Here is a 25,518-nt window from a genome sequence, read left to right on the forward strand (position 1 = left end):
TATGACTACTTCATAAACTGGAAACACCTTAAACTATATAATATAACATGCACACTTTTAATTTATAAAACCATTTACACAGGAAAAAACAAGCAGCATCTTGGTATAAATTGTCCTCTAGCAGAAAATAAGAAATTCATTTAACCCAGCAAGTTTGATATTTATCCTTTACAGGCAAAAGAGCTTGAAAATTAAGCCATTATTACATATGTGTAAAATACAGCCCAAGAGTTTTCTTGCTTGTGTTTTACATTACAAATTCCAGTTTTCCTGTGTACTGGAGAATGGGAGAACTGCTGAGATTGATTTAAGAGATTGAAATTGGTGCTGTAGTTTCCCTTTTCCAAGGGGAGGTTTAGTCAAATTGTTTATACTTTTGAGTTGTTTGTTGAAACCTGATTAACTGAAGACTCCAGATTACTAGGTGAAAAACTCTTTCTGAAAGCGTAAACATCTCCTTCCCTTTAAGTCAGATCTGGGAAGCTACACTTAGGTTTCAGTGCCACTCACACTTGTGAGTCTTGTGTTTTTGTTGAAAGTTGGGAGAATAATTTTCTTATGGTGGTTAACATGGGTAGGTTTTGGGGAAAGTTGATGGATTTCCCCCCTTTTTTAAATAGGGATTTGAATGAAGAGAATTTAGAAGGCATTAAGGTAGCATAGAATGATACAAAAGGAGCAGTGGGACCAGGAGGCTTGAACAGAGTGACGGTAATGCGGAGGAGTAGGAAGAAATGAGCAGAGACGTGGTAGGCAGGGGATAGCTGTGCAAAATCTTGAAGCTGAGAATGAGGAAATTTTGATGTTGAAGCTGAAAGGAGACTAGTAGAAGACATGAGAGGGAGTGTTGTTAGTCTTGGAAAAGAAGATTTTAGCTATGGCATTTTGCATAAACTTGAGCAGAGCAAGAGGGGCTGTAGTAGTCAGTGTAGGAAGCAAGAATTTTCGCCATGGAGGTGTGGATGACTGAGATTTTGAGATGTCAGGAAATCAGATGTGACTTGCTTACAGCCTGTGTGTAGGGAGAGACCTGAATAGAATCACAAGTTGAAAACTTGAGTAATTTGGAGGATGGTGATATCAAATCTTGTAGACGAGAGGAAAATGGAGTCCAGTTTTCAGCTACACTGTGTTTGGGCTGGTGCAGAAACATTACATGCTAGATTGGCTCTATTCCTATTCCCTTTCTTTCAGTTCAATTTGAAAGTTTATCTTGGACAAAGAAAATAAACTCCCCTTTCTTCGATTTAATTTCCAGTTTTCCAGTTATCATAATGCTGCATTATTTGGAGTGCCAGTACTGCTGGAGAATGTTTTGTTAAAAGCAAACTTTCCTTTGGAATTTAGATTAAAAAAAAATCTCATGCAGCGAGGAGGGTGTGAGTTGACAGCAGTTGAACTTGTGATTCAAAGAAGTCTTAGGGTTTCAGGCTTTTAATTATTACAGCTAGAATTACTTGAAGAATTTAATGTTTTTACTTTTGCCCGTGTATCTGCTTAAAAATGTAATAAGAAATTAAAATATATGGTGGTGTAACTTATAAAACTTCATAGGTTTTGAATAGCTTTATAAATACCAGTTAAAAATCTCAGGTCACCACAATGAGAAGTACCATATTTTGTCTTACTCTTCAGCATCAGACTAAGTGAAAATATAAGCATGCTACAGTTGAAAAATCATGTAAATGTTAGACTGTGATTTTTTTGCATTGCAAGCTTGCTGCTCTGCTAACAAACTAATGTTTAGAAATGATTTTATTAAAACTAATGTCTTTGGTCCTCAGCAACGCAACATTCATATTATATCATAACTTCAATATTTACAGAATTAACTGCTGATAGTTTTTTAAAAACTAAACTTAAAACTTGGTATCAGTGTTAACATTTTTTCCCCTCTAGGATACTAAACTTCCTTCATCTGTTCGGAATACACTTTTGGAGCTTTTTGGGCAAATAGAGCGAGAGTTTGAAAACCTTTATATTGAAAATTTGGAATGTGAGTATGATTTTCTTATAACTTGAAAACAACTATATGGAATTAGATTATAGTAGGATTCATTGTGGTCATAAAATACTCTGTATGCTAGAAAGTAATGTACCCTTATTTAGAACGTTTCAAATGGCCCAAAATCATATCCCTAAATTGGAGTCGGCCCCTTTTCTGAAAAAGTGCCTTGGGATCTTTTCCCCAAGGAGTTAGGACTCCTGTTGTGTCTTACCTGAAAGAGAGAACTCTGGCAGCGTTGTGCTCCTTAGCACCATACTGGGGAATTGTTTCAGTATTGACTCAGAAGGGAAACCTGCCGTCTCCCATATCAGCAGTACAGCTTCCTGCATGACACAGGTGTTCTTAGAGGTCTCCAACCAAGGTATTAATTGGACCTAACCCTGATTAGGTTGTGAGATGAGATAGGATTATAGTTCTAGTATGTCTACAGGCCATTATTTTTTTGTTAGTATGGGCTACTTTAGTAAAGAGGATTCACAATACATATACACCGCTACCTCGATATAACGCGACCCGATTTAACACAAATTCGGATATAATGCGGTGAAGCAGTGCTCGGTGGGGGCGGGGCTGCGCACTCCAGTGGATCAAAGCAAGTTCAATATAACGCGGTTTCACCTATAACGCAGTAAGATTTTTTGGCTCCCGAGGACAGCGTTATATTGAGATAGAGGTGTATTAGCATTATGCAATACCTGAGGTTTCCTGATTAGTTAGTATATTATACACAAAAAACATTAAAAGAACATTGTTGCAAAGTCAAGCACTCAAAACTTGGGAAATGCCTAGGGTCTTCTTGAAAAAAAGTATGTGATCATATAATTTAAGTGCATCATAATGCATATACACAAGGGCTCAAATTAAGGTTGCACAGCAAGCCTTAATTCTGATATTTCCTTACTTTTGATTGTTCAACTCTGCAGCCTTAAAGTTCTTTGAACAGTGTGTGTCATTTCTTGATATTTTTAAAAAGCAAACCGAAAAAAAAAAAATTCTGGCATCTAGTAGACATCCACATCATTCATTAGCAGGGTTGGAACTTTTAGAGCCCCCATACACACCTTTGTAATTAGGAGTAACTGGTAGCAATAGTAGATTGCCATCCTCTGTGCGAATTAGCACTAGAGGAGAATATGGGACATGTTGCCAGTGGGTTTTGCAGGTATTTGCTGACGACAGAGCAATGATGAGACCAGGTTGTTTTGGGTTCCATTCCAGACTCTGAGGGGACTGTGCTCTCCCCTTTTTTCCCCCATAGTATGACCCCTTCTGTCCCACTCCCTCCACTCCAGTCTGTCCCTGTTCCAGTTCTCTCTTTCCCACCCTGGCTCGGTGTCTCAATTCCATTCTACTCATCTAGCTAGTCCCACTCTCCACTCCTCAGGCTTCTCATCCCAATCCCAGTCTCCTTGCCCAGTCATTCCCAGCTCCTTGTCTCCAGCCGTTGTGCCCAGCCATTCGCAGTTTCCCCTCTCAGCTCCTCATCCGGTCTCTGTCCCCGCCCTGGCCTACCATTACATCCCATGCATGTTCCTCATCCCAAAGCTCCCTGTCTAATTTCAGTGTCCGTCCCATCCCCCCCATATACACACACCTGCACTCACTGTCAGTCTCCTTGCCGGGGCTCTCTCCCCAGTTACTTATTAGATATGTCTCCTCTTCCACCTACTGGCTCCCAGTCCTACTCTCCTTGTCCAGCCAGTCTCTCCTCCCTTTCCCCCTGGGCTCCTTGTGCCAATTTTACTGAACCAACAGGTCTGCTTTGTCTCCCTCTACGTTCAAATCAACCAGGTTCCTCCTCAATGCTGCCAACTGCTTATAAAATTTTTTATAGTGCAAATGGTGAGTGTGGGTAGTTTAGAGAAGTAATGGTAAAAGTACATTGTGCAATACTGTATGCACACAGTATCAGAGGTGATGTTGAGATTCTCATTCATGTTGTGAACATAGTTTTTTATGCTTACATGCAAAAACTACTTTTGTATTACAGTAAATGTTTATGGAACACTTGAATGAAACACATTAAATGTATAGTACAAACATCGAATTCTTCTTTTAAAAATAAGTTAACCTTAATTAAGATACTTATAGGAATAAAATGCATTACTGCTGGGAGAATTCTGTGCCAAAAAATTAAAAAATATTTTAAATTTCTGCGTATTTTATTTGTCAAAATAACACAATACAGTCACACCAGTTTCAATTATTTTTGGTCATTTATTTCAAAATACCTGTCAGTGAGTATGTTTGTAACAATACAGACAACAAAGGTTCAGGAAATGTTTTTTGACAAATTCCTTACTAGGCATATTAATACAGAACTCTGAGTAATAATTCATTTAAACTAAAATACAGAACAGTATTTCCTGCACTCCATGAAGCAGTGCAAAGGCTGGGGTGGGGGGGGAGTCAGGGGTAACGGAGGAGCTGAGGGAGAGGGAAGTAAATTGTTGGGAAGGAGCCTGGGTGTGAACTTGGAGAGTTGTTTGGTATGGGTGGGGAAAAGTATGGAACAGGTTTTTTGTGGGGACAGGGAGGGATTGTTAGGGAGCTTCCCCCATGCAGATCCTGGCTGACCCCTAGCCTCTCCCATTCTGTCAGGCACATCTGCCCTGTGCCCATGTATCCTTGCACACCACATGTCTCTCCATCCCAGTCAGACACCCACTTCTTCCATCCCCATATGGCCCTGCTCCCCTGTCCCCATGTGTCTCTTTGCCCCCACACAGCCATTCCCTCGTCCCTGTGTGTCCCTGAAGCTCCTTCCCCATCACCCTGTGGACTTGCACCTCCACTCCCATTCAGCCCCTGTCCCAGTCTGTCCTCCCCCACTAGCCCTTATGAGCCCCTGTCTGACCCCCCCCCCCCAGCACCCCCATGCTATCTGTCTCTCCATAGCCCCTGTCTCCTGACCTGTGAAGAAGGCTCTGCAGGCTCTTTCTCTTCCCTAGCTGGCTGGGAGCTGCTGTGTTCTAGCACCACAGCGCCCTATGGTGGGCAAAAGGTGGAACTGCAGGAACATTTTGGCAGAAGCTTTTTTGAGCAAACAATTTAAAATATGACTCATTAATTATGCGCATACACAGTAGCGCAGAATTCCCCCAGGAGTAATGAGTGTTCTTGTTTAATCTTATTAGCTTCAATATGCTGTTGCCCTACTATATCTTTTTGATTTTCAGCAATGCACTAACTTCAAATGAATAGCATACAGCAGGAAAAACTCTGCTTTATAACTTAATAGAACCTAGAAATGACTTGCTAATTGTGGATGAAATAACTGTTATGAGGCCACAGACTTCCTGAATTTTCATTTTTTGAATGGAGTTAGTTTGATGCATGGGTTCTACACTCATTACAGGTATTGTCCTGTTAATGTTCAGTCACATCTGCTAACAAACTGTAATGAGAAGTGATGAGACTGTTTGGCAAAGTTTCCTTGGAACCTGGGTCAAGGTTTATCTTTGGCTTGGAAGTTCAGCATGACATTTTGTCTTTGTTTAGAACATGCAGACTGTTTTTATAAGATAATAAACTACTCTTGTGACTCATAACATAAAATAGATGACTTAATACCACGAAATTCCTTAGAGTACAGTATTTTAATTATGTGCTTTTAATTGCATATTTATATTAACTTTTTTTGCTACTGTTAGTACGTCGAGAGGTCGATACACTTAATGAGCGCTTAGCAGTTGAAGGACAGACAATTGACGGAGCTGAACTGAGCAAAGGACAACTGAAAACAAAAGGTAAGATAAATATTAACAAATATTAGGTTTTCTGTAGCTTGCTTTTCCTACTTAGCTTAACCAAATTTACAATTTCGTTAAAGGGAATTAATACCATTGCACAAATAAGTTAACAAACCTATTACCCGAAATATTTTCCTTTGAACTTATTTGTCTCAACAGCCAGTCATAGTACCAGTCAGCTTTCACAGAAATTGAAGACCACTTACAAGGCATCTACCAGCAAGGTATGTGACAAACTAAACCTCTCCTTAATGCTCATGTGTACTTATGAGACTAATGTGGCTGTTTTTACATTATAATGTATTGTGTGTTAAGCAGTATAGTTCCATTTCTAAATAAACATGCCTAGTAAAGAATAGTATCTATCTTGGATTCAGCAATTATCCCTCACTACAGAAGTGCTATATTAAACTTCTGTAAGATACGATTTTTAAGAAGGCTAATAGAAATTGGAGTATGGGGGAAGGGATTTTATGGCAATGTAAACTACAAAAGAGTTACTGTATTTTCATGTTGAAAATACAAAATTAAATAAGTTTTGACTCTGAGGACTTCTTTGGGAATGACCTCTAAAACTATCCTTCGAAGGCCTTGCAATTGAATTGGTTTAAATTGGTTGATTGTCTATGTAGTGTGGTTTTGAGCTTTGTCCTATCACAGGTTGTCTATTCTTGAGCTTCAAGTATATGATAATGGATAGGTTCCCAACCTCTCCATCATGCTCCTTTCCAATTGGCAGATAGGCACCCCTTCTTGTACTATCTCTCTGCACAGTTGCCACAGTCTTCCCATTTATGTCCAGACTTTGACATTTCTCTCCATTTTTGGTCTTATTTTTCTGTGTTTGTCTAGTGTGTTTTTATCTACCCGTCTTTTCTCCCTCCCATTCCCAAACCACTAGGTGTCTACACACTGCTCTTTTTTTGCTTGGTGTGAGGGTCATTCATTGGTAACTTCCTGGGGAAGGGCAGCAGAGGTGTTTGCAATGAAAAATGATGCCTGACTTAGATTAAATACATGAACTGTTCCCATGATTAGCTGCATTATGTGCTGCTGTGGGAGTAGAGAGGCATTGTGGGAGGTTTTTACAGGCACCATTTACTACTCTACTTGTTAGTGTGGGAGCATGGATATAGTATGGTGAAGCATTGAAGCATACTGTCAGACCCTTGAATTGGTCTGACAATCGCAAAGGCCTGCCAACAAGCTGGGAAAACATTAGTATAAGAAAGTAAATGCTAAAAATTAACACACTGCTAATTTTTTGGATGATTCAAAGTTAACATTTTGTATATAAGCTAGATAAATAAAAAGTATAATGATGCACTGGGCTGACTTTAAAGTCTGTATTTAATGTGCATGGATTTCTTTAGACAAAATTCATATACAGGGGGGAAAGAGGATAAGAATGGGATATTGTTGTTTTTTTATTATTTAGTTCAATCTAACAAGATTGTTCACTTACTCTCTGAAGACTTTTATATAGTTCCTATTGTCGTGGATCAGTGTGCATGCACTGATGTGATGAGAATATACCCCCATTTTTTGTAATGCATAAGTTGCAAATTCTTTAACTAGGCTAGTTAAAATATGAGCAACACAAGATTAGTTGTACAGCTATTTTGTAGTCACAGAATAGTATTTTTCATTTTGATGAATATGCAGAAATTACTGTTTGTAAAGCAGGTATTGAATACTTATCTTCTCTTAATTGCTTGCAATGTAGCACTCAAATTCTTTCCTAGGCAAAGCAGGTGGATCTCGCAACTTCTACGTGGGAAGCTGGGAAATATGGGGTGGAGACTCATGGGTAACTGCTTTGCTTCCCAGTGTGCCAGTATGCATGTACAGCTAAGTAGTGGCGAATGGTGGAACATGCAGAATCTCATAATTTTTCATGGGTATCATATCTGTCAACTGTGCCATGTCAGAAGACTTTACATTCTTCATTGTTACTCATTTACTGCTTTTACTTGTAGATAAAAAACAATGAATCAGAAGAGTAAAAAAGACTGCAGAGCAGGTAGCATCTCTTCCCACTGCGTTCTGCAGAGTTTAACCTCTGCAGTTGGTGGGAGTATGCTCATTTTGAACAGTCACTTTTGTGAGTGGGAAGGTAGTCACTCTTTGGCTTCTGTAAAACAAAGAAACTATAATGTGCTTAGAGACAGAAGTTCAAGAAAGATATACATAATAATATCTGGTTAAGAAAATAAAACTTCTCTTGCACTCAAACTCCATAGGAAAATCTGCCAAAATGCTGTAGGATAGCAAGTGCATGGCTAAGTCAGAGGGAATGGAGCCTCAATTTTCCACTTTGAGTGTCAGACTGCTGTATTGTGCTTCACCGATCAGGTTCTTCAGTCTTCTTTCTACTTGATGCTGTAGTGTAGTTAAATGCCATTTTGACATTCGCCTTTCGAAATGGAAATAACTTGTAACTGGTTTACTATTAAGACGTCAATACAGGATCAAGAAGGTGAGAGTGAGCAGTTCTATGAAAGAAGACTTTATCTAAACTATCTTAAATAGCAAGTGGTAGGGCATATTTTTAATAGGTAAATCCCAAATTAATATCTATATAAGGTATATTTGAAAGTTTTCTCCTGTGTAAAGTCCTTTTTTAATCGATTCAGTGGTATTTGAATAACTTTTGCTTCCTATTTGCACTGTAGTTCTTGAAGGTGGAAGAAATAGTAAAATATTCCAGTAAATAAAACCACCCGTGTTTGAAGTAGGAGAAAGCAAAGGAAAACAGATTTGGTTTATCTCTCCTGTAAAGATAATATCTGGTACAGAATTCTTATTCGTGAGTTTTAGCTCCTCAGTGTGGCACAGTAAAAACTGCCCAGGCTTTAAAAGATTTTTATCACTTGGTCTTGGGTGTGAATCAACCATCAGTGGTGGCCACACACCAATCTGACACAGGCACAGCTACTGTGTTTGAACAGTACAGTAAATTCTTAATTGGTGGTCGTGGGGCGCTGGGAAGGCTCCTTCCAGAAAACTAAGACAATCCCCAAAGAACTCATGCATAGAAAAAATCATGACTCAAAATCAGAAACCACAAACTTAGAATTCTAACATAAACACCACCTGAAACAAACCCGTCAAATCTGTGGGAAGTGCCAAATGGTTTTCAGAGAAGCAGAATTAAAAGGTAAATAACTAGCTCTTCCTTATGGGCACCATTTTTTACAGAATTCTTTGTCTTGAAGAGTAAGTAATTTAAGGATTTTTCTAACAGAAACATGTAGCAATGACTACTAAAAAGGGCTTTAAAAATGAAGGCAAATGCCAGATGCTCAAAGTATGGTGTGTCTAAGTACATGGCTTGACAAGCCTGCCTTGTTGAATCTCTTTTCCAGAGAGACTTTAATGACAATGGGAAGAAAATGCATAAGAACTTAAACTGACAGAATCTTTTTCCAAAACTGAAGATAAAATTGCTTTGCCTAGGTTACTTTGTAATGGCATGTTCAAGAGGGGAGTGTGGGCTCAAGAGCCAAAAGGTGTGTGTGTATATGTAACTTTGAAATTTGATAAACAGTTGAGAGGTATGTTAGTCCTCTTTCTGTAACTTACTTCTACTATTCTGCTTTGCATACATGGCTCCATTTTGTTTTAAGGAGTATATTAAATCTGAAAGCTGCATTTTAAGATTGTCTTGAAGGTTTTATGATTAATTCTGCAGTATGATTAAACTACTAATCTCTATCTTGTTTTGTGAGGATTAACCTGTTTCCTTTTAAATGCATCCTTAAGTGATTGTTACTTCTGTTGATTTGAAGCTGTTCTGTTTATTAACAATTTAATTTTGACTTTATAGAGGATTTCATCATTAGAAGACAGACATGCAAAAAAACTTGGAATATTTTAATTTTCAATATTCTTCCAGGCTTTCTCTGTTTTTATGACGTCTCTTTTTCCTGGAACAATTTCACTTTGTTTTAATCACGTGATATTTGAATGCCATGTCTGCCTAGCTCAGTCATCACAGATTAATGGAATTTCATTCTTAGTAATATTTTTCCTGAGTAAAACCTCTGATAGAGGAATTTCTTTGTAGCTGAAATGTAGAATTAATTATTTAAGATCCTATTTGCTTTTAAGTCCAGACATTTTAGGGTTTGAATTAACCAGTGTCTGACTACATAACTTAAAATATCTGTTCATAATTATACTTCTGTTAAGAATTTTTTCAGGATGTATCATTTACAGAGTTTGTATCCAACTTTGGGGTGCCATCTTCCTCATAGTATACTCGTTAAATGAGCCCCAAAGCTTGTGAAAATGAAGTAGTACCTACAGCATAGATGAGCAAAGCTTGTTTTTATCCCCTTTGTATTGGGGGATTTTCTGTTTATACATGCTTAGTTTCAGCATGTCTCTGGAAGTCTGTCATGTTCCGGCAAGGCAAATTGTATTTCTATCTTGCTTTCTCTTCTTTATATACTCCACTTCCCTTTGATCTGGAATTTATCCAATTCAGATACCCTAATATGGATGGGTCACCATTGTTTTCAGCGTTCCTGCACTAATATAATTATTTATTTTCCTGTAAGATGGGTATATTTCCCCTAGGTTCTGTTATCTGCTTTCTTGTTCTGTTAGTGCTTTTCTAAATACTAATTTTGATTTAATAAAAAGTTGTTCATAACAGCACTGAATCTAAGGGAATGTGACCAGCAAGTGGCTCAGATATAACTTTGTTAGCCTCTGATTTTTTGACACTTTTGTGAAAAAATGCTTCATTATCATGCAAATAGAACTGCCTGCATATGCTTCCTGGTTAATTCTTATATACTGCAAAATGTTAAAGATTTAAAGCTAATTGAATTTTTGTTGCAATTTTGAAGAAAAAAAGTGGCTCAACATTTTTGGGTTTTTTTTTTTTTTACACATTTTTGGCAGCTCTACATATTGTATGGAAACAAATTTCCCCAGACTTATATAATACAATACAGTTCACATCAGACAGCAAAATACAAGCTATCCTCAGACCCTCAGGCACATAACCATTTGTGGGGAGGGGAAGGGAAATTCTTTTAGCCAAGGACCTCCTACCAAACTGAATGGAAAGTGTAGACATTGGGCCAAATTCTGCTCTGTGGTATCTGTGCAATCTCATTGTATTGCATTATTCTAACCCAGGACAAAATGTGTCCCATTGTCTTTATAAGAAAACATCTAGTGCATATGCATCAAAAGACTTATTTTTCTGCAGTTAAAGGTCAAGAAACTCTTGAAAAATAATGAACTATAAGTGAGAGCTGATTATAAAAATCTTATCTATTTATGTTAACAAAGGCTGTGCATACTGCCTTTTTGGGGGTGATTAATAATTATCTGCAGATTGATAGGAAAAATAAATTGTTCTCTCTGCTGTTATAGATTGTATCCAGTTTCAAAACTACAACATCAAGGGCAATCTGTCAACTGGTGAAGGAGTATGTTGGCCACAGGGATGGTATTTGGGATGTCAGTGTCACGAAAACTCAGCCAGTGGTGTTGGGGACAGCATCTGCTGGTAATGTTTTTTGTTTTAACTCCGGTATCTCTCTCAAAATGTTTGTGTTAGATTCAGTAAGAAGTGTAATTAAATTTAAAGCATAAGTGAAAGCTTAGTTGCATTCTATATATGAGAATGTCTTCATGGGTCTTTTATGTTAGATCTTAATTTAATTGTATTTGTTTGGCTAACAGTCCGTTCAAGTAGTTTATATAGTTACCCTGATAACAGAATTATATTAAGGAGGTTCAGCATCTTAAACTCTCTAAACAAAATGAAATGGATTTATCTGAAATTCTGTTTAGCCTGGGCATATGTGGAAAAGTTCAAGCATCCTAGTTGGGTGTTAGCCGTCAACCCTGTGTTAGCGGTGATCCACTTACAATTTAATGGCTATTCAGTGTGCTAAAAGGAATGCATTTAGTATCATTTAAGGAGATCCTTTTTTTCCCACTCAAAAGTCCTATAAGGTGGTTTCGGGTTGTCGTTAACTTTGAGGGTACTCACATGGGATACCACAATTGAGGGAGATGACTTATTGTTAACTGTGTACATATAGCCTGTGTCTGGTTTTGTGTATGTTAATGAGCCCTTTGGGAAGCAGTATCATTAATATAGTGATGACAGTTCTCTTCTTTGTTCTTGTGCGATCCAGAGGTGCAGTAGTGATTGCTTCCATACATTTAATTGTATGGTGTCTGAGCCGTACAACTGAGAGTAATCCCTGGCTTTTGATGCTACTTAAGCATCTAGGAACAGCTGAAGGATCTGTAAGGATCACAGATTGAGGACCTTATTAATACATATTCTTCCTCAGTTGAGAGGCAGATACTACAGCCATCAGTTCACACTTTAAATATTTTTTGGCAGCAGTAGCATCCCCTCCATATGAGCCCCTATCTTGGAGGGGCACTGAGAAAGTAAAGCTTTGTTACTTCTAGGCTGGATAATATGTTCTAATTGGTGCTACCTTAGAGAGTAGATCAGCATGTGGAAATGCTTAGTGGTCTTCAGTGTATGGAACCTATGTGCACCACAGACTGAACTGGCTATTGCTTCTAGGTACAAATGAGTTGTTTTAATTTACAAAGCCCTGTGTGTTTTAGGTCCTCATTGAACTTAGAAACATCCTTTCTCCTTTTGTTGCATCTCCGCAACAGATCAGCATGGATGCGCTTTACTTGCAATCTGAGGACTCCTATCTGTTGAAAGGCCTTCTTGAGTGAATGAAAGAAACACTCTTGTGGGTTCCGTTTAAGTTGACTTATTTTTTCCCCATAACTTCAGTTGTGCAGTGTTTTTAATGGCATAAAAACATCCTAAAATTGATGGGTACATAGTTGCAGTCATCTTTTTCTAAGTAATAGAATACAACTTCTAGAAGTAGATCATGCCTGTTAAAACTCATCTCAAAGTAACTTGATTTAAAGTAGCAGTTTCCTGTTAAATTTTATAATTTACACTAACCATTTCAAGTTGCAGTGAATGGAAACTTTGAAAATACAATGCAGCTTTCCTTTAAGTACTTAGTCAATTGAAGCTTATTTTATTTGTCGTGCTAGCAATCACACTTTTCACTGTAAGACTTGTATAATAGTAGTTGAAAAATAAAATTTTGCATATGCGTGAAATGCTTACACATGCTTCTGTTTTAACCTTTATAGACCATACTGCCTTGCTGTGGAGTATAGAAACAGGAAAGTGCCTTGTCAAATATGTAGGTCATGTTGGATCAGGTAAGAGCATATGAGGTGCTTGGAGTGTGTGTGTGTGTGTATGTATGTATACGTATACACGTTAATCTTTCTATAATGGCTTCCATTATAAAGGTTCCCAACTCTATTAGAAAACTCCATTGTAAAGGTTTCAGAGTGGTACCCATGTTATTCTGTATCAGCAAAAACAATGAAGAGTCCTTGTGGCACCTTAGAGACTTGCACATTTATTTGGGCATAAGCTTTCATGGGCTAGAACCCACTTCATCAGATGCATGAAGTGAAAAATACAGGAGCAGGTATAAATACATGAAAAGATGGGGGTTGCTTTACCAAGCGTGAGGTCAGTCTAACGAGAAATCAATTAACAGCAGGATACCAAGGGAGGAAAAATAACTTTTGAAGTGGTAAGAGAGTGGCCTATTACAGACAGTTGACAAGAAGGTGTGAGTAACAGTAGGGAGACATTAGTATTGAGGAAATTAAGTTTAGGTTTTATAATGACCCAACCACTCCATCTTTATTCAGGCCTCATCTGATGGTATCCAGTTTGCAAATTAATTCCAGTTCTGCAGCTTCATGTTGAAGTCTGTTTTTTAAGTTTTTTTTGGTTGAAAAATTGCCACTTTTAGGACTGTTGTTGAGTGACCAGAGAGATTGAAGTCTTCTACTGGTTTTTGAATGTTGTGATTCCTGATATCAGATTTGTGTCCATTATATTCTTTTGCGTAGAAACTATCCGGTTTGGCATGCATGCATGCATGCATACATACATACATTTATTTAGTTTATATGCAGAACACTTAAACATGATGAAGGTCCTAAATTATCATGTTAATACAATTCTCATTGACTTTTTTATCTTTGTGTATAAACTAGTCTACGTAGGTTTATGTGGCTAATAGTTTTAGAATCATAGAATTGTAGGACTGTAAGGGACCTCGAGAGGTGGTCTAGTCCAATCCCCTGCACTCAAGGCAGGATTAAGTATTATCTAGATAATTCCTGACAGGTGTCTGTCTAACTTGCTCTTAAAAATCTCCAATGACGAAGATTCCACAACCTCCCTAAGCAATTTATTCCAGTGTTTAACCACCTGGACAATTAACAAACTGTTATGTGCTCCCCTCAGTCTTCTCCAGACTAAACAAACCCCTTCCCTCATGTTTTCTAGACATTTAATCATTTTTGTTCCTCTTCTCTGGACTTTCTTGAATTTTTCCACATCTTTCCTGAAATGTGGCACCCAGAACTGGACACAATACTCACAGTTGAGGCCTAATCAGCACAGAGTAGAGCAGAATAATTTTCTTGTGTCTTGCTTATAACACTTCTGCTAATACATCCCAGAATGTTTTTTTTTTTAATTTTTTTGTATTTTTATTTTTTTGCAAGTGTTACACCGTTGCCTCATATTTAGCTTGATTCTCTCTGACCCCAAGATCCCTTTCCACTGTATTCCTTCCTAGTCAGTCATTTCCTATTTTGTGTGTGTGCAACTGATTGTTCTCTCCTAAGTGGAATACTTTGCATTGTCGTTATTGCATTTCATCCTATTTACTTCAGACCATTTCTCCAGTTTGTCTAGATCATTTTGAATTTTAATCCTATCCTTCAAATCACTTGCAACCCCTCCCAGCTTGGTAACATCCACAAACTTTGTAAATGTTCTCTCTATGCCATAATCTAAATAATTGATGAAGATATTGAACAGAACCGGATCCCACTTGATATGTCCTTCCAGCTTGACTGTGAGCCAGTGATAAATACTCTGAAGGAATGGTTTTCCAACCAGTTATGCACCCACCTTATAGTAGTTCCATCTAGCTTGTATTTCCCTAATTTCTATATAAGAAGGTCATGCGAGACAATATTAAAAACCTTTCAAAAGTCAAGATATATACATCCACCGTTTCTCCCCATCCACAACGCTTGTTACCATGTCAAAGAAAGCTGTTAGGTTGGTTTGACGTGATTTGTTCTTGACAAATCCGTGCTGACTGTTACTTATCACCTTATTATCTTATCACAAGCCTTCAGGATAAAATTTGACTCTTCACTACTTTACAAATGTTTTTACTATTTAAGCTGACTTCTTTTCTAAAAGATTTTTTCCCGTAACTTTGGCCTAAAATTTGGTTTTGTTTTACGCAGTAAATTCTATAAAGTTCCATCCAACGGAGCAAGTAGCTCTTACAGGTATGTAGAATTTTTGTTTCATACATTGTGTTTGTCATAAGAAAGTAAAAACAAACCACTCTTTTTACTGTAACACTGTGTGTTAGCTCTTGCTGAGTAGCAGATATTTTTGATGTTATCCCCACCTTACCCTCTCCAATTCCCTACGATTTATTAACTCATTCTAATTTAATACGCTTTTGGTGCAGAGATCATGTCTTTTCTGATTTGGGAAATATCTAGTAGTCTAGTAGTGTGCAGATGGGAATAATAAATATCACATTGCCATTTTACATTTTTATTTTCTATTCTAATTTTCTTCAAATAAAGAAAAAAATGATACTTTTTAATATTAATGAAGCAACTATAGACTTCAAAAGGCAATAATGGAAGGATATTCTCTGTATAGTGGCTGATGCATGTTATGAGTGTGACAACTTTCTCATTGGCCATAACATCATCAGTACAGCGTTGTGTTCAAATCTGGAGGATGTGGTTAATCCTATGGTTCATATGATTCAGCGATAAGGTGTTAGCTTTAGGATTCAGGAGACTGAGATTCAGTTGCCTGTTTTGCTACAGGCTGCCTGTGTGACCTCTGGGGCAAGTTACTTAATATCTCTGTGCCTTACTTCCCCATAGGTAAATGGGCATAATGGAACTTCCCTGCTAAACAGGGGTGATGAGAAAAAATGTGTTCAAGATTGGGAGCCATACAAGAGTTCTGGGGACCATATACATATCTATGAAAGTGAATATTTCTTCCCAGCCAATCTTGTGGTGGTTTTTCTCTAGCATTTATACTTGACTCTGCTCAAGTTTAGAGTTACATAATAGCAAGGACCATACCAAAATCACAGGTCCATTTAGGTCAATTTCACGGGCATAGAATTTTAAAAATGGTAAATTTCATGATTTCAGATGTTTAAATCTGAAATTTCAATGTTGTAGCTGTAGCAGTCCTGAACCAAAACTGCGTTCTGTGGGGGGGATTCGCAAGGTTTATGTGTGTGGGGGGGGTCGCAGTATTGCCACTCTTACGTCTGTGCTGCTGCTGGCGGTAGCGCTGCCTTCAGTGTTGAGCGGCTGGAGAGTGGTGGCTGGTGGCTTCAGAGACCAGCTCTGAAGGCAGTGCTGCTGCCAGCAGCAGCGCAGAAGTAAGGGTGACATGGTATGGTATTGCCACCCTTACTTCTGCGCTGCTGCTGGTGGCGGCCCCCTACAATAACCTTGCGATTCCTCTCTCCCCTCCCCCCCAGTAGCCCCTTTTTGGGATGGGACCCCCTCCCAGGTCTCCCCCATGAAAATCTGTATAGTATAGGACATCAGATTTCATGGGAGAGACAAGATTTCATGGTCTGTGACATGTTTTTCACGGCCAAGAGTTTGGTAGAGCCCTAATAATAGCAGTAATGTTGAAATATTGTTGCAATTATAAACCTCATTTTCCTTTCTCCAAAAGCCAAAGCGGAGTTTTCTCTGTTTAATCAGAAGTTGCTCAAACAAGCCACTTTTGAGATATGGGATGCTGAAAAATAGCAAAGTTCTTAACCTCTACACCAGTGGTTCTCAAACTTTTCTACTGGTGACCCCTTTCACATAGCAAGCCTCTGAGTGCGACCCCGCCCCCCAACAAATTAAAAACACTTTTTAATATATTTAACATCATTTTAAATGCTGGAGGCAAAGCAGGGTTTGGGGTGGAGGCTGACAGCTCGCGACCCCCCCATGTAATAATCTCGTGACCGCCTGAGGGGTCCTGACCCCCAGTTTGAGAACCCCTGTTCTACATTGTCCTCTAGTGTGAAGTGAATTTATAACTGAAAAAAATAAACCCAGAATGCTGAAGGTAGGAAATTATCAAATAAAGTTTTAACACCAACCTTGATTGTGCCCTTGTTTCTACCAATCCTCCTCCTTCTAGCATTTCAGTGTAGGGCCACAAATCCTCACTAAAACATGCCAGAGAATACTCCTCATATAGATCTACCAACCACATGTGCTGGAGATTCCACTATGAGCCAGAAGCCATCTCACTTCATACTTTCTCATAGGGGCAGTAACAGAGACCAGCCTGTACCTTTTTCCTAATTACATAGATGGGCAGCAGATCCCACAATATCCTGTGCACCTTCACATGAACTTGAAATCCTCATGGAATGTACCTTGTATAGGCCACAGGTGTGGGAGAGTTATCGTTGTGCAAAGAGAGGCTATTGTTTCTAATTCACATATGCTATCGAGATGTAAGTTTCCTTTATGCAGCAACCGGTAGGTCTGTAGCCTTACAGAATTTGATGCTACATTGAGCTACTCAAGGTAGAAACGTATGTGTTGGTTTGGATTCTACTTAGGATCAGACTTAATGTTTGTGTCTGATGATAAAAATCCTTGGATGACAATGAGAAAGAAGAGGGGGAGAAAATTCCTTTTTATTTCCTAAAACATTAAGGACACAACATCAGTTGTTTTACTAATATAAAATCCATATTTAAATTTGCTAGTAACATCTTAGTGTTTTGGAACAGAAGACTAATAAAATGTTGGAAGCATACACTATTTTCAATGGTATGTTTTCCCTAAAAGAAAGTGAATGTTTTCGTTTTAGGAGTAATTAAGTTGGATTACTTCTCCCCTTTTGCGTAATGAATCATGTTCTCAGCAAACTGTCAAGCCTGGGAAACAACCATTTATGCTGAGTCTTACCAAAATTTGTTAGAAAAAAGTGTTATTCATGCAGCATAACCAAAATGTGAAAACAAAACATTTTCTTTATTGTGTTTATGGAAATATACTTATTCAGTTTATTTCTGTGCAGCATCTGGAGACCAGACGGCTCACATTTGGAGATATATGGTACAGTTGCCCATGCCTCAGCCAACATCAGACTGCAATGTAAGCAATAAACTTACACAAACTAAAAATTGATCCTAGGGCAACGTCATCCAATTTAGGTGGTATGATTACATGTAGAAGTGTAATAGACACTTTTATTTAAAGGGATATTTTCAACTCAAATTTGGCCCAAATGTTACATTTTTTGTAAAAAGACAATTATAAAACTCTGTGATCAATAGATTAATTTCTGTGGCCTTCCTTTAGTGCAGGGGTAGGCAACCTTTCAGAAGCAGTGTGCCGAGTCTTCATTTATTCTCTTTAATTTAAGGTTTCGCGTGCCGGTAATACATGTTAACGTTTTTTAGAAGGTCTCTCTCTATAAGTCTATATTATATAACTAAACTATTGTTGTATGTAAAGTAAACAAGGTTTTCAAAATGTTTAAGAAGCTTCATTTAAAATGAAATTAAAAGGCTGATCTTACGCCACCAGCCTGCTCAGCCCACTGCCAGGCTGGGGTTCTGTTCACCTAGGCCTGCAGTGGGCTGAGCAGGGCGACTCGAGGTCAGGGCAGAGGGCTGGGGGTGTGTGGAGGTGCAGGGCAAAAGGTTGGGTGTGGGGGGGACTCGAGGTCAGGGCAGAGGGCTGGGGAGGCGTGGAGGGTGCAGGGTAGAAGGCTGGGGGTATGGGGGTGCAGGGCAGAAGGCTGAGTGTGTGGGGGGAGGTCAGGGCAGAAGGCTGGGTGGGGTGGGGTGCAGGGCAGAGGGCTGGGGTGCTCGGCTCGTGAGGGTGCTCCCAGCTGCTCAGGGCAGGGGGCTGGAAGGGATATGCCCTGTTCCACTCCCTTTCCCCAGGCCCGTCCCTACCTCTCTCTGCCTGCTCTACGGAGCAGCGAGCACACTGCCGCTCTTCCCCCTCCCCCTCCCCCTCCCCCTCCCCCTCCCCCTTGCAAGGGCCATCCCGGCAGGGAGAGGGAGGAGGAGGGGCAGAGGGGCCAGAATGCACCAAGCTGTGGGAAAGAGCGGGGGAGGAGGGAAATTTGGCTGCCGCAGGACCAAGCTTCTGCCTCCTGCCCCCGCAGGACACCTTCTCCCCCCCCCCCCCACACACACACACACTGCTCTCCCCTGCGGAGGCAGGAGGCAGAAGCTTGGTCCTGCCGCAGCCAAGCTTCCCTCCTCCCCTGCTTCTTCCCCCAGCGTGGCGCTTTCCGGCCCCTCCGCCCCCTTCTCCTCTCACCGGCAGGCAGCGTGCCATTCAGAATCGGCTTGCGTGCCGTGTTTGGCATGCGTGCCGTAGGTTGCCGACCCCTGCTTTAGTGTTTCCAAGCCGTATATTGCAGCATTGAATCTGAAAGTGCAACTGACTTCATTGATTTTTTTTTCCAAATGAAGAGAATTGCATAATTAAACAGAATAGTGACAAGTAAAATTTTGCATTGTAATCCAAAATATAGTTGTTAATAAAGTTGTATAAAATAAGATTAAAGTTGAGTGCACCTCTAACCACTTTATTTTAAAAAAAATTGTGTAGGCACAATAGTAGGTTGTTCATGGGTCACATATGTATCAGTCTTAACTAGCATGAATAATGAACTGGTATTCAGGATTTAGCTTTATCTTGTATCCAATCATCAATATTTAGCCTGAATTCAGTAGAAGTTCACTAATTTGTACTAATAACAGCGAAACCTATTATGGATTACCAAACTTTCTGAATTAGTCCCTGATCCTGCAAATGCTTAAATACATCCATCCATGGGACTATTCACAAATGTAAAATTACTCACATTTAGTGAGTCTTACAGTATCTGGGCTTCCGTAAGTCCCAAATTCAGCAAAGTACTTATGTATGGGCTTCAAAGAGTCTTAACTTTAAAACACGTGTCTAAGTGTGTGCTTAAGTTCTTTTCTGAATTGGGGCCTTAGAGAGCAAATATAATAAGGATAATGCTTCTATGTATTTCATTATTTTAGTAAGTATAGATCAGTTTTAGTCTGTTTTTTATTTTAAAACATTATACAGATGTACTATAGCACATTTTCTAAAAGTAGTGTAATATTAGTAATTATGGTCTCACTTCAGTCTTTTGCTATTAAATCTTTGCCAAGAACTAGGGAGAGACTGTCAGTTATTTATATAGTTATATAACAGACATCTGCTAACTTAATTTTGCTAATCCACAAAGCTGCTGTGTTCTACTGTACAGATTCTGGTGCAGTGTTTTATTTGAACTGCCAGATAGACAAAATCTAATGAGACTAAGCTCCATCAATGTATTTGAATGTGCTATACATGTTGGGTATGTCTACACAGCAGAGTAAAACCCATGCCAGCTGACTCGGGCTGTGGGGCTGTTTAACTGCTGTGCAGACTTGCAGGCCTGGGCTGGAGCCTGGGCTCTGGGACCCTGCAAGGTGGGTGGATCCCAGAGCTCAGGCTCCAGCCAAGCGCAGAAGTCTACACAGCAATGAAATAGCCTTGCAGCCTGAGCCCCGAGAGCCTGGGTCAGCCAAGGGGTTTTTCTTTGCTGTGTGGACATTTCCTTTTAGCCTGAAATGTACCAGCTACCACCCAAGAAACCCTAGTTTTTTGTTGCATGTATAACGTAAGGTATGGTCTTCCATTGTATGAGGTATCTTCACCCACCTTTCTGGTCTATGGTACTAGTGTATCTGGATTTCAGGCCCACTCTGATATCTGTGTAGGGTAGGTTAGATGGTGTACAGGTTAATGTCCAGTCTGTCCTTGGAGGCTAGGGTATGTAGGAATTGTCAGTGTGATAATGGCACAGTAGGCTTTCTGATTTGTGAGACTAGTCTGTTTTAACTCTGATTCTCATGCACTTGTGCTGCAGTGTTTTGGTTACAAAAACTGTAAAGGAATGTTTCATTCCAACAGTTTCTTTGACGTGTTTAAAATTTCAGTGTAAACGCTTCTAAAGGTATTTAAAACCTTTTTAATAACTGAAATTTGGGGCCCAAAGTGCTATTGATTTTTAACCACATAACCTTTTATCAATCCCTCTAACTTTATCAAACTAAATACTCCTACTTAAAAAATAAAGCTGTGTAAAAGTATGTTTAAACTGGATATTTTGCTAGTGGATTTTTGTGCAAAGAATCCTATACCCTAGTTCCAGAAATTAGGGGCAAAACATAATAGTGAGCTAATATGTGACTTAGTCAAGTAATGAGTGAATATGCAGTTAAAACTGTCAGTATTTCTATTGTAACCTTCCATTTTTAGTTGTCTGAATGCCGGCCATTTCAGATAATTTCTCACTGATTTGTCATGGCAAATATAAATTCCCTTTCAAGTTTGCAAGGATCTATTTTAGATTTTCAGAGAGAGAGCCCCTTTCCCCAGTGAGTTTAGTTAGTGGCAAAGGTTGGGTGGAAGCTTTTACCAAACTCAAGGTGAAAATTTTAATTATATATGGTGGTTTACTTTTTTTGGCACTTTTCGTTTTCCAAGAGCTATACAAATGCTCCTCCTAGCACCCAAATCTGTTAGGAAAGTAGTATTTTCATTTTGCAGATGAAAAAACTAAGGGGATGTCTACACTGTGAAGGCTATACCAGAATAGCTACAGTGCCATAACTATGCTGGTATAACCCTGTAGTGTAGACACAGCCTCCACTGACAGGAAGAGTTTTTTTCTATCGGTGTTGGAACATCTCATCCCTGGGCAATGGCAGCTAGACTTAATGGAAGCATTCTTCCATTTACCTGTTTGTGTCTATACTGGGAGTTAGGTTGGCATAGGTACATCGCTCAGGGATGTGGATTTTTCACATCCCTGGCCTATGTAGCTATGTTGACCTAAATTTTAAGTGTAGACCAGGCCTCTGGCACGGAGGTTGATTTGCCCAAGGCCAAAAAGGGAATTCTTGTCAGAATGAAGTGTAGAATTTTAGCGTTTCTAGCTCCCAGTCCCTTGCTGCATACACTGGGCTACGCTTGTGTCAAAAGAAATGTACGTTTAGACTTACACACCCTGGCAAGACCTTCTGATATAGTAATTAATGGAAACTTGTAATTACTTAACGTAAACTACAAGTAAAACTAGATGCTTTGATAGCCTCTTACAGGTCTTCCTCTGTGTCAGGTGCTTGCTGGGTAAGAATAGATGTGGTACAGTACTAATTTTACATTTGTAAGTCTATTTATACTTTCACTAAAATGGGAAAATCTCTGTTCACAAGAGATTGGCCACTAAACAGTGTATTTAAAGATTACAAATATTGCAGGATTTTTCTTGGTATGACCAAGATAGCAGGGAAGCATTGTGGGGGCGAGGGTGGATGACTAAGGGTAAGTAAAGGTCTGTTGAAGAGTTAAAGGGGTAATAGATTCATAGATTCCAAGGCCAGAAGGGACCATTGTGATCATCTAGTCTGATGTCCTGTATAACACAGGCCATAAAACTTCCCAAAACAATTACTAGAGCAGATCTCCAAAACATCCAGTCTTGATTTAAAAATTGTCAGTGAAGGAGAATCCACCAGCACCTTTGTAAATTATTTCAGTGGTTCATTACTCTCACTTAAAAATTATACACATTATTTACATCTAACTGGTATGTGTGCACCATCCATGCATTGATCCCATGTCTTGTGGCTCTCTCATATACCTTCTTGCACTGTGTGTGCGCACCTTAATTTCATGTCTTGCTGTGTGTGTCACTAAAATTGGATGCTTTCGCTTACTCCCACCTGTCTTCCCTGCATCCCCAGCCTTTTCTGCATGGGAGACCAAACCCCAATATGATTGTGGGTGAGAACTGGGGAAGTTCAAAAATTCACAGAGTGACATTTGACTTGCCCAGTGTGTGGAGGAGGAGTGAGGTGTGAGGTGGAAAAGAGTGTCTGGTGTTTGATCTCAGCTCATTATAAGGCTCAGGATTCTGAATCTCTCTGACCTCCCAGATCTTGGGGGTGTTGGTAACTCGGTAGGAAGATGCTGGGGTGTCTCTATTGGGGGGCTGCCTGGGAATGTGGTTTGGCCCTGGGTGCTATCGAGTCCTGTTCCGTTATGTGGTGGGATTTGTCAGCAAAAATGAAAGTAAAATGAGAGAGACTTAGATTTGGTCCCCAGGAAGCTGCTTGGCATGCTTTGGAATCCGGAGAATGCAGAGACTCGATGGGGAGCGAGGGGACCCCCAAAACTCAGCCCTCTGGAGAGAAACTGCAGTTGAGGAGGAGGCACCACCACCATGTGCAATCCAAGTCAGAGGAGTCCTGGGGATGTAGCCACCGGGCTGATCAGGAGCCCAGCCAGCCCTGGTGGAAGTGCTTGGCCCTTGCCTTCCTCCTGCAACCACAGACCCCCAGGAAAGGAGGCTCAGCGTTGCCTGATGCTGGTGGATACAGGGGGGATCTGATTTGTAGCTGGGACAAGGCGCAGGAGTTGCTGTGGGATGGGAAATGGAGCAGTTGCTTGTGTCAGGGAGGCTCTGGGATCCTAAACACCAGCAGCAGACAGGCCACGTGGAATAAGAAATGTGGAGGAGCAAGGTCTATGGTGACTGTGACCTGATGCCTCCTCCTAGACCCCTTTCTGCCTCCACATCCTCCCGTCTCCTGACTTTGCCCCTTACACCTCTCTGTGACTCTACACATACTTGACTTCAACCCCTCTGCTTCCCCCTACATTCCCTCAGTAATACTGTAAATGCTATTTACACTAATTATTTAGTGCTTAATCATAATATACAGCTGTGTCATCTGAGAGATGCATAAGTTCTAGAGAAATATAGTAGGCTACCACTTGGTAATGCACCCTACAAAGGCTTTGCTGGAACAACTATACTGGTATAGTTATACCAACAGAACCCCTTAGTGGAGATGCAGCTTATGCCAGCAAAAGGAATACTCTACGGTTAAACCATCTCCCCTATGTATAGCTCTGTATCGTTGTTGGATTTTTTGCTGGTATTGCTATGTCAGGAGAGCGTTGTGTTTGTTTGAAGTACAACTTCCCATTAATAAATAGAAAAATTGTTCATATTTATACTTTTGTGATTAACAGCAAATGTCTGGGGAAGATGAAATTGAGTTTTCAGATAAAGATGAACCTGATGGAGATGGAGATGGTTCCAGTGACTGTCCCACTATCCGAGCTCCTTTAACCTCCCTGAAAAGCCATCAAGGAGTAGTCATAGCAGCTGACTGGCTGGTTGGAGGGAAGCAAGCTGTAACAGCTTCCTGGGATAGGACAGCAAATCTGTATGATGTGGAGACATCTGAACTTGTCCATTCACTAACAGGTATCTCTTTGCTTATATGAAAGCTTTTTAAGATTGCTGGTTTGTTTCTTAGTAATGATCACTCTTTTCAGACATCACAATCTTCTGGGTGAGTAATGTGTCTTTTGGGGGCAGGAAGAGACTTAAACATAAAGCTTAAGCTACAAGGAGGAGCATAAATATTACATCACTATTTATGTATGATATTCATTGAATGCCATGAACATGTAATTATTCTCCTTTGAGCATGTGTTAAAATGTATAAAATTGAGCAATTGTTTTTGAAACTTAGTGCAGCAGTTTTCTTAGTACTTCTTAACAGTTTCATTTTTCATACCTGTGCTACTTCAGGTAGCAGTAATATATGACTACTTAATGGTCAGATGAAATGACTATTCATTAAATTGTAACTTTCAAATACAGCGCTAAATGTCTACCACAGCAGTAACATTACTAATTACTATTACCAGACCAATTACTGTTTTTTACTGTTTTTGCAAAAATTGTGTCTGATCAGCATTTCATTCCAAATGTTTGTGGAAATGAAAAGTCTTGCGTTTTCGTTACCTTATATGTTCTCATCTGTGGTTGTAGGGCATGACCAAGAGCTAACCCATTGTTGTACACATCCCACTCAACGTCTTGTGGTGACATCATCACGTGATACAACCTTCCGTCTGTGGGATTTCAGAGATCCTTCTATCCATTCTGTGAATGTCTTTCAGGGCCACACAGAGTAAGTGACAGTTGCTTCACAGGTTTTTTACATATTTAGAAGGGATGAATGTATTGAGTTGATAAACTGTACCAAAAGATTCCTGTACTTTTTGTGATATTAAGACCATCTTTGTGTTAGTTTAGGAAACTTTGCCTTTCACAGAAACCCTTTAATACTGTCCTGCAAATGTAATACTGTGCCATTTAAATACTAAAAAAGCAATAATTGCACTTGCTGTGTTGTTGCTTACACAATAAGTCTCTTTTTAATTAGGCATCTTTAATAAGTAGTTCATACTCTTTACATTTAAATTTATTGTAAATTCTTGTTTAAGCAGTGCTGTGTGTAGTTTAGGAACACTGCTGTAAAATATTAAGAGAAATTTCCCGTCCCTTATTTGTTGTAATCTTAACAGTGAAATAAAGGTGACTTGTACAGAACCAAGAAAACAAATTAAAGACAACATTTTAAGTTTCTATACTCCTTTTTCATTTTGCAGTCATTTTTAACTTCACAGTTTATACTTACAAATTAGAAGCATGCAAAT

At 39.4% G+C, this 25,518-nt stretch overlaps 1 protein-coding gene across 7 annotated transcripts in view; it reads left to right on the top strand.

Moving 5' to 3' along the window:
* Positions 1-25,518, top strand: part of WDR37 (WD repeat domain 37) — a 63,675-nt gene that overhangs the window by 14,143 nt on the left and 24,014 nt on the right. For all 7 annotated transcript variants that reach the window (XM_005308078.4, XM_065582833.1, XM_042858858.2 and 4 more), the window contains 9 exons: positions 1,900-1,996; positions 5,662-5,757; positions 5,920-5,984; positions 11,155-11,290; positions 12,937-13,008; positions 15,142-15,186; positions 17,984-18,060; positions 24,037-24,274; positions 24,848-24,989. In XM_005308078.4, coding sequence (XP_005308135.1) covers positions 1,900-1,996; positions 5,662-5,757; positions 5,920-5,984; positions 11,155-11,290; positions 12,937-13,008; positions 15,142-15,186; positions 17,984-18,060; positions 24,037-24,274; positions 24,848-24,989 — 968 coding nt within the window. The remainder of the gene's footprint in view (positions 1-1,899; positions 1,997-5,661; positions 5,758-5,919; positions 5,985-11,154; positions 11,291-12,936; positions 13,009-15,141; positions 15,187-17,983; positions 18,061-24,036; positions 24,275-24,847; positions 24,990-25,518) is intronic.

This window comes from Chrysemys picta, chromosome 2 (assembly GCF_011386835.1).
Source record: "Chrysemys picta bellii isolate R12L10 chromosome 2, ASM1138683v2, whole genome shotgun sequence".
In the NCBI taxonomy this organism is placed as follows: domain Eukaryota; kingdom Metazoa; phylum Chordata; order Testudines; family Emydidae; genus Chrysemys; species Chrysemys picta.